At 42.0% G+C, this 10,050-nt stretch overlaps 1 protein-coding gene across 2 annotated transcripts in view; it reads left to right on the plus strand.

Moving 5' to 3' along the window:
- Positions 1-9,689, plus strand: part of SYDE2 (synapse defective Rho GTPase homolog 2) — a 28,640-nt gene extending 18,951 nt beyond the window's left edge. For both annotated transcript variants that reach the window (XM_088526019.1, XM_088526018.1), the window contains 3 exons: positions 2,899-3,080; positions 4,449-4,680; positions 9,177-9,689. In XM_088526019.1, coding sequence (XP_088382145.1) covers positions 2,899-3,080; positions 4,449-4,680; positions 9,177-9,679 — 917 coding nt within the window. In that variant the 3' untranslated portion in view covers positions 9,680-9,689. The remainder of the gene's footprint in view (positions 1-2,898; positions 3,081-4,448; positions 4,681-9,176) is intronic.
- The last annotated feature ends 361 nt before the right edge of the window (positions 9,690-10,050 follow it).

A 10,050-nucleotide genomic window follows, 5' to 3' on the forward strand; every position in this document is an offset into this window, starting at 1 on the left:
TGTGTGTATTAGTGGAAGCAGGGACGAAACTGTTTGCACCAGTGACTTCCACTTACTAAGTATAACCAGTTCTGTAGTTGTAAACAGTGTGGTCTCCACGTAAAGACAAGCATGCAAGTTTTGCCCATAGACCTGAGGTACCCACCATGCTTGGTACCAGGAATAAGAGAGCCCACAAAACCTATTTCACATGTGTTTGGGGAGCTTAGTAGATGCAGAATGCTCACCCTAGTGTTTTTCTGCTGTGTTTGCAGTGCTAAGGCAGATGCACATGATTCATACTTCTATAATCCATAACATGTGTTCCATAAAATATGAATCCTCAGCATAAATCTTAACTGCTTTGAAGTGCCTTGTTGTGTCCTTTTTGAAATTTGAGTAGCACTGTTTTTTCAAAAGATTATAGAGAGCTCTCTTAAGATTAAAGAATGAACATTTAATGATTTAATCTTCACTGAGAAATGCTGTCAGGACTGGCACAGGCTTACACACAATTAAGTGCGCCCCTGGCTCAAAATATCGTGTGCTGCCAGTGTTAGGAACTGACCACTAGTAATGTTGTTGCATCACATCTGTTCTCATCCATGTGAATTCATATCTCTGAATAAAGCGTGTAATGCTGTTAACAGTTCAGTGGGTCAGAAAAATGAAGAATTAATGAGGTGGATGGCAGTTTTTGCTTGCTGTCCAAGTTTGTTCTGTGTGATGAGCAGTTGTGCCAAGGAGACTGTGGTAGTGAGGTGGCAGCTGGGAGGGAGAAGCATATTTTCATTTAAAAATATATATAATTGCAGCTTCTCATAGGGCTAATTTAGAGTGAACAGCAAAAGGATTAAGAAAGGTCAGAGGGCATCCGTGGTTCCCAAGCTATTCTGTTATGCAGGATTATAGAAGAGAAAGTACTTTGGCAGAAGTGCTGTGGTTGTGGATGGTACTACAGAAAGCCCTTCTAAATGACTGTGAGTGTTGCAACAGGATGAACTGATTCAGTTGAGAGGTTCCTTCTCCTTGCTTCCTCCTGCAAGCTGCTTCTGGCTTCAGACTCTGCATTTGAAGAAAGCACCACTGAAACACAGCCTCAGAAAAGTTAGCTTCTTTTCCTAGTTTTGCCCAATGATAAAGAGAAAATGTCCCAAACTGTGGTGTGCAGCACTGACTTCTGCCACATTTGTGTCATAGATATTTTTATTGGTCAATCCACACATGGGCCTCTAAAAAACGGAATAGGAGACAGGCCAACATGAGTAAGTGATTTAACAAGGTATGCTGTGATCAAACTAGCCCCTTAGAAATATGCTGTATTTGTTACTGCTCCACTGGGAGGAGAGACGAAAAGAAAAGAGGTGTTTTGGGGAGAATATGCAGATGGTGTTCTTATTATTCATGTTTTTCATGTTCCTGACAGAATGTTCCCACTTTAAGTACAGTGCGGGTTGTTACACGCTCTGTGGTGATCTGCAAAGTTACCGTTTTTGTTCTGCTGCCCCATTTCCATAGGCTGGGGGGAGATTGGCCGGCTGCTCCGGAGGGCGATTCTGCCTCAGCTGTCGCAGCTGGGGCTCTTGCTTGACTCTGTGCACTGGATGCAGCCAGCCTGCCTGCCTGTCTGCATGTGCAGAGAGGAGCCAGCTTCTACAAGCACTCACACGTGAACGTGGCGATGAAGGGGAAAATGCTCATGTCCATTCCCTGTATTTTTTTAGACATGACCTCATAGCAAAGCCCACTGCTGATAGAGTTTGGTTTACAGCTTGGTCATAAAGACCAGATTTATGAGAGCTGTTATTTTCTTATATAGGACAAAATAGATGGTATTTGCCATGGTTTGGGGTTTTACAAGGCTGTATGGAGTACAGACCAAAAAATCTCCATCTTCTCCCTTTCCAAATTTCGGCTGTCGGAGGACAGGCCTTTCAAAGAGTTTATAAAATACACTTGTTTCTTCTTGACAAAGTGTTTAAATTTGTAGTCTAGCTAATATGGTTAGCTCTTTGTGGAATTTTCTTAATTCTTTAAAAGCAAGATAAAAACTGCTGGGAGGCAGAGGTAAAGCTTATTTCCTTCAAAGATTTATGTTAGTTTTATTGGGCATCTCGCCCTTGGATAGAATTTAGTTTGTGTTCTTTCCAAGGGGCCCTTGCCTAGAGGCCTTGTAGGGCTTTTTATTGTTTTTGCTATTGTTACAGTCACTGAACACCACTCAGAGTTGAAGTATCAGGTGTTTGGTTTGTACTTCGTTAGATGAGCAAGCCCCGTGTGGTTTGCAGAGTGTGGCATCAGCACTGGGACGTTTGCTCCTAGCTTTATACTCAAAAAGCAGTTAATTGCCAGGCATTTCAAAAGCAGAATGTGTCGTCAGGCTTGAGGCTTTGGTGCTCCTTGGGTAGAAGGTGGGCTGCCCAGAGCCTTGTCCTCCTCTCCGACCTGCATCAGGAGGAGGGTCTGGAGAAACGCTCTCCTCCTGCCTTCAGAGAACAGCGAACGGGGAGGTCAGCTCCTGTGTGTGCCCGTCCTGGCTGGAAGGCACCTCGCTCGCCTGGCTGCAGCCCTTAGCTCACCACGAGCCTTCGTGTGCGATCCCAGAGGAGCCGCTGAGGCTCCAGTGCTGCCGGGTGCAGCTGGACGCCAGAGAGGCTGCTGCTTTTTGGCTTTGCAAGGGCATTGCAGTGGGACCTCACAGCTTCTGGTTACTGTATGACCATTTCTCAAGCACTAATGCTTTATTATAGCCTCTGTGTTGTCTTCCCATCCCTCACTACCAAATTAGAAGTTTGCAACTTACCTGGGTGATTTTCTCAGGAGATGAATATCATTCATGTGCCTTGTCACTCCCAAACAGCTCTGAAAAGTGAGTCTGCAGCTTGTTTAAAGGCAACTATTCTTGTGTCTTTTCTGCAGGTGTCCTAAAGGATTATCTGAGAGAGCTGCCCTCTCCCCTGATAACCAAACAGCTGTATGAGGCAGTGCTGGATGCCATGGTGAAAAATCCCTTGAAAATGACAGCAAGTGGTTGTGAAAATGACCCAAGTGATTCTGAGCACACAGCAGCCCTCCTGGATTGCCTGCCAGATGTTGAGAAGGTGAGTGATTATTAGTGCATCCAAGTGATAAATCACCAGCTTCAGAAAATAAACATTTTCACATTGGACATAAAGTGTCAAAATGTATATGTTTTCTGACTTAAAGATCTACCCGGATTCTTGATGTTCTGTTTCTTTGGCTGAAAATACTTCCATACCCTTGATAAACCAAGGCTCTGTATTGCTAGATGTTTTAGTTTGAGTCTTATGTTGTCTCTGTAACACCAAATGAAAAACTGTGAATGCCTTTTAAAAAATGCTTTATCACAGGCTATTCCTATGCAGGATCATGCTGCATTTCTGTGGAGCTTTGTTCTGTATGTCATGTCTAAACGAGGGAGTGCGTTCCTTTTCCTAAATATGTGCAGTGAAGCCTTAGCTTCCAGTATTCTGCAGTGCACTAATGCTGTGCACTGTTAGAAATCCAACTCCAGAGGAAAAAAAAGCCCTTAGCCAATTGTACTAGGAAAGAGGGAGAGAGGCAGCAGATTGTGCAGTGCCTGGGGATGGGTGCTGTGCAAGTTCTGCATGCAGAGCCACTGCTGTCCCTGCTGGCCTGCCAGATGCACAACATCGGGTTTGGGATTTATTGTCTTTTGACTTACGCATTTGAAAGTGTGCAAAGTTCCCCGTAGATGTGCAAAGAATAAAAATAAAATAAAGATACCTGTGTGGTATAGTGTGTGCTGAAGCATCACTGCTTATCTTTCACTAAACGAAGCTGAAAGTGTTGAAAAGAAGTCTTGCCTTTTGTGTTTATAGCACATCATGAGACACTGCTTAGTTTCTCAGTTCTTTCTTGTATCATCTCATACTGTGGTGCTCTGGGTGGAACAGGATCAGTGAACTGGGCTGTCTGAGCTGCTGCTTTTCTCTTTAGTGCCCTCTGATTTGGGAGAGCTTGTACATTTCGGGCAAATGTACAAGCAGACTTGGTAGCCAGGCAGCCAGCCAGAGGTCACTTTCGATAAAGCTAAACTGACTTCTGGAGCCTTGTTCCAGCGCTGAAGTCATATTGAGGCTTTCCTTATTTCTTAATGTAAATGGATCTTCTGTGCGGCCTCTGCAGCTTCTCTCCCTTCCCTGATGTCCCCTCTCAACTGCAAGAAAACTCATCCACATAAAACTGAGAGCAGGTAAGAAACAAGCTAAGTTTTATTAGACAGTCTGTCTTAACTAGTTGGTACTGTGATGGAGTCTAGTACAGATTTTTATTCAGGACTTAGATGTTGCATTGATGGTTGTTAGTAGAAAAATCTCAGCTATAATACTAGCAATCTTAATCTTATCCCTCTAGAGAGAAAAAAGTTAGGATGATAACACTGCAATAGTGTAGTGTCTAGCTTGAATTTTTTTTTTTTTTTGTAGGCCACCCTGAAGATGCTGTTAGACCACCTGAAGTTAGTGGCTTCTTACCACGAAGTAAATAAGATGACATGCCAGAATTTAGCTGTATGTTTTGGTCCTGTGTTACTAAGCCAGAGGCAGGAGACCAGCAACCATAACAACAGAGTCTTCACAGACTCGGAAGAACTTGCTAGTGCTCTGGACTTCAAAAAGCACATAGAAGTTCTGCACTACTTACTCCAGCTATGGCCAGGTAATGTTTCATGAGTCTGATCAAGGCAAGATATCAAATCATTGCAGTATGATTTTTATGTGTGACAATGTACACTAATTCACAGGCTGACTGAGTAGTATCAGGATGCTTAAAGTATGAAGTAATATGCCCTAACTTCTTAATGTAAAGGAAATGTGACAATTATATAATCTACTTTTATATTCTGCCATTTTGCTTAGTGGGAATTTTGCTTTTTTAATTATTTCCTTACCAAATGAGAGTGTTTGATTGTAATATAAAAAGCTGTGAAAATGTTTTATGTAAGTAAAGCAAACCAGAAAATAATGCTTCCACATATTAATTACAGTTTGGATATTTTTCTTTTGTTTTGTTTTAAAGTTGTTTTCCTGCTTTACAGTCCAGGACTCTGTGTGGGATTCATTAGTTTGGTCTCTCAGAGACCTAAGGCGTGTTTTTATTTTTGCATTTGTAATTTGGCAGAGTTGGTGACATCCTTATGCAACTTTAACGTCTTAACCTGAGTAGTTCATGTGCTTTTGCACAGTTTGGGATCAGTTTTCTGTAAGAGGAAGGTGAAATTCTGATCCTTCCAGCAACCAAAGTAGAAGTGCAGGTAATTATTTTTGCTAAGTTGTCCTTTTTGAATGGAAAATAACTCTCTAGTGTTCATATTTCCCTTGGTAGTTAGAGAAGCATAAGTCAGTGGAAATGGGGTTGAACTAGATGATCTCTAGAGGTCCCTTACAACCTCAACCACTCTATGATTCTGTGAAATATTCATAATGACATCAGTGAGCCTTGGATTTCAGCCCGGGGTGAGTTTCTCTGCATTTCTTCTGCTTAGGAATTAGGCATTGAACTGTGGTGTTTTCTTACACAAAAACTGCATGACCACTTAGAAGAAGCAAAAATATTGCTGCTCTTCACTTGTGACATGGAGAGTTTGAGGATAACACAGTAAAATGATATTAGACCCAAAACAGTTGTTATTGTTTTCATATATTCTTTGGCCAAGTAGTTGTTGAAAGCTACCTAATCATACAGAAGATGGATCCATTGGCCACGTAGCCTCCTTTTCACGGTCGTCTGATTAATGATACTGTGGAGAACCAGTTTGTTTTGAAACCTGAATAATTTAGCTTCTCCTTCTCAACTCTGAACACTGTAAACCCTTTTATTTTGAGATGGAGAAGATTCCTGTCATCTAAACAGCTTCTTACTCCCTTTTCAAGTATATTAATCTCTGCTGATTCCCACACCAGTTGAAACATGAAACAGAATTACAGTAATTCTAAAGGAGTGACATGTCCAATTGGATTTTTTTTTAAAGAAGGGCTGGACTTGGCAATATTGCATTACTTACAGTGTTGACTCCATTTGAGACAACCAGGGGGACTCTGTGCTCAGTACGTAAAATATTTCACAGCTCATTTAAGGAGTGTTTGGATAAAGACACTTAACATTTGTTTGAGCCTCTTTGTAAACAAAGATTTTTGATTTTAGCAATTCGCATTTCAGATTAGAAAATAGAAGAAAATATGGTAGTTATTAAACATATAGTATAAAAACATATTGTGAATGCAGAGTAGATAGCATTGGTATAGATAAAGGGGGGAAAAAAGATAACACAAATATTGGACATACTTACTTTTATAGTAGTTTATAGAAGGGCTTTTTCAGGGTGGGGGCAGAATTCCTGCTGCAAACATTATGGAGATTCCCATTTCCTAACCAAGTGGTGCATGAACCACGTCATTCTGAAGGCCAGAAAGGGGCTCCTGGCTGACAAGCACACACTGGCAAAAAAATATTTCTGGCAAATTGTATTTAAACACAACAACAACAAAATGGGGGTAGCGGAAGGTGGCTCTGTCAATTCCTAGATGTGAGCTATAGCAGACAATGTGCAGGCTAGATACGTAAACGTGTCGTCTTCAGCATAGTATTTTATAATCAAATCATGAAAGATTCATGACAAATATTACTATTTAAGAGGTTGTTATGATTACATAGAATTAGGATTGTTTTTTTTTTTTTGGTCTTTCTGCTCACTCTTTATACCAGATCACCTTAAATAGTCCCTGGTTAATTCTGGTTAAGTATCTGTATCTATAGACTTTAAATCTCTCAAGGTTTTAAACAAAATATATTTATATATATTTTTAAGATAAAATAATTGTTGGAATGGGTAGAAATGTATCAAAGTATCAAGACAGGTGAAGAAAATACAGAAGAAAACATAGTTCACTTGCATCTTGTTGGAACAGCAGAACAAAATTGACAAGTTTATGAGTAGTGTCTTGGAGTCACTGCAGTCCCTCCATGCAGGGGGAATGCTGATGATCTCAGCTGTCACGGGTTGCGGCATCATTCCCAACATGAGCAGTCCACCCTGGAAAGATGAGTTTGGCAGGAAAATTCATATAGATAATTAATGTAGCCTAGGGAGAAAGAAAAAAAAAGAAAAAGAAAAAGGACAGAGTTATGATAGTTATGATAGTTTGATAGTTTGCTTTCAAATAGTTATTGCTCATTGCTCCGCTGTTAATCCCGGCAGAGTGGGTTACTTTCCTCCGGTCTTGTAAGTTCAGCCGCAGGTCCTGGGAGGACATCACCATCTGAGGGCTCTGCGTGATGTAGAGCTGCTCGTGGACAGTCAACAGCAGGTTCTGGTCCTGGTGTGCTGGGACCGTGTCCTGACGGGCCTCCTGCCGCCCTGACTGGGAGTTCCTTGGGTTGTGACCCCAACAGGCAAAACTGCATGAATAAGAGCTAGAGGAAAGTTGGTTTGACTTGCGATGCAGCTTCATGGCTCCCTGGAGACAAGCTGGGGTGTTTCCTGCACCAGTTCTCGAGCTGCTGCAGCCCCAAAGCTGCCAACTGCCAGAAACGAAGCTGTTCACGGTGAGGTGCATGAGCTGACAGCACTGGCTAGGGCCCACTGGGCAGGCTGAGACAGGACAGGCACAGGGGAAACGTGACTGTGAGGAGGGAGATCAGGAGCTGCGTGGCTGCAGCTATGACACAGAGCTAATCACAAAACCATGGGGTTGGTTTCCAGCGTGACTGCTGTGAGAAACAGACAGCTAGGCGTAGCTCTAGACATAAGAATTTGCATTTATTATCAGTGATGCAAACGGTAACTGATAGAGTTCTCATTCACCTTGCAATAAATGCTGAATGGGATCCCTTGGCTTGCAAGAACTGTGCCAGATGGATTGTGCTAAAATTGAAGTAAAATGTGAATGTAGAAAAGTAAACAAGCGAGCACTTGTATAATGTAAACAGAACAGTTGGACCTGAAAAGATCACAGAGTAGTCTCTTAAATTTAATCTGTCTGTAGATTTATGGACAACTTGATAATAAACATGTTTTGCAATACTTCAATTTCCTTATTTTTCCAGCTGAAAACAAATAGTCCTTGTTCAGTTAGAACATGTATACTGGCAAGTTATTGTTAACCCATGGACCTTCGTCTTAATGGAACATAGTCCAAACAGAAAGACTTTGTTATTGTAAAAGGAAGAAAAAAACCAGTGATAGTTATTGCATGGTGTCATGCAAAATAGAAAGTAAGACTGAAATTCTCTGGAGAGACCTTGTAATGTGGACCCAGAAAGAGAAACATGTGGCATATCTCAGGATTAAACTTTATGCTTAAATGCCAGGAATAGTAACCACAAAAAAGTGACATTCTGCTCTGTAAGTGTTTATGTGCACTATGTTTTAGCAGTGAATGGGAATAGAAAGTCTCTGTATCTAATTACAGGAGGTTACAGTCTCCTCAAAGCCAAAAGTTTTGCAGTTTGGGCATCTAACAGGCACAGGCCAGTAAAAATATTTGTACTGTTTACCGTAGGTAGCCGGTAAGAATGGAGGACACTGTTAGTAGCTTGTGCTGTGTAATCATGAGCTCAGGTAACGCCACGGTTGGGCCTGTTTGAGTGTACATCTGACACGGGTTGTGGCTGCTTAGAAAAATTAATGCAAATGAGCTGCTATTAATAGTGCAGAACCCTGGAACCAAAGAGAAACACAAGAGTTCAGCTCTGGGGTGTCCTCAGCTCCTCTAGGTGTTTCTCAGCAGTGGAAATTTTGTTGTGTTCTTAACCACTTTGTGCTGTGCCTGCTTTCTGTTGTCCCTTTTAGCCTGGAAGAGGTGTGTGAGCTGAGCTGTGTGCTTCTCTCTGAACCAGAGCTGGATGGTGATTAACTCATGCAGTGAGTTTAATCAGTGCTCTGGAAGCTTCTACTTTAGATAGATTTTTCTCAGTTGCAGTTTGAATCTGGCATGAATCTTCAAAACTGAGCTTTTACAGTAATGTTTCTAATTAAATATGTCAAATAATAGCAGAAAACATCATAGCGGAATGTGGTGGCTGTAATTTTGCATGTCTTCATGCATGTTCCTAGGGTGTCACGTAGAGGGAAGAAAACAAGTGTTCTTTCATGGTTTGCTTCCTGATGCAGTGGGAATTCAGCTGACTTGGGTTTAACTTCTTCTTTGTTCTAGTACATCAATCAACTGCCAAAGACCCAACGCATCTGAATGCATTTTCAGAGCACCCGTCATCCCTGCATTACCTGAGACCCAAGAAGCAAAGACCTCAGATGTTGAATTTGAGTGGTACTGAAATATCCGGGGTGCTTAGGCCAAGGCCAGCAGGTCTGGACAGCCCCTCGAGTAACCGCTATGCAGGGGACTGGAGTAGTTGTGGGGAAAACTATTTCTTAAACCCAAAAGAGAGCCCAGATGAAGCAGATTACGATGACGTGCCTTCGGAAGACACAGAAAGCGGGGATGATAGCAGCAGAGTTGATGGGTTAGATGGCCTCACGAAGCACCCGCAGACCGTTCCCAAGGAACGCGCGTTTCGGAGCTATCTGACGATGCAAGCCATTGATTCAGCAGTGGACCACAGGGCCAACCTCAAAGACCTGCAGGAAAGTATTGATATTCTCATAGGAAACCTGGAAAGGGAACTCAACAAAAACAAACTGAATATGAGTTATTAATTCTGATCCTGCACGATGCCTCTTCCCAGTGCTTCTCTGCTCCTCCAGAGGCCGTGGCCTGCCTGGAACTAACTAACCCATTTTAAGACATTCCATTTATTAGAAGAATGTGTTGGCCTGATCCTTTGGTGTTTGAGGGAGAAACATAGAGAACATGAAGTGATTTTACAAAGTGGTGGCATATTCTCCCTAAAAATACTATGCACTTAGACAGTTTGGGCAATATTTGACAGAAGATAAAGAACATCTCTGCTATTTGTAACAACAGTCAAACTCCGCGTTCCTGAGACTTTAATTCTGGTACAGATGCTCCTCTGAGAAGAGGATTAACGCTGCTTGGCCTGATATTTGCAGCATGAACTTTAGACAGA

Source organism: Tinamus guttatus, unplaced genomic scaffold, assembly GCF_059628265.1.
Source record: "Tinamus guttatus ecotype Peru unplaced genomic scaffold, ASM5962826v1 Tinamus_guttatus_pri_ptg000242l, whole genome shotgun sequence".
Lineage (NCBI taxonomy): Eukaryota > Metazoa > Chordata > Aves > Tinamiformes > Tinamidae > Tinamus > Tinamus guttatus.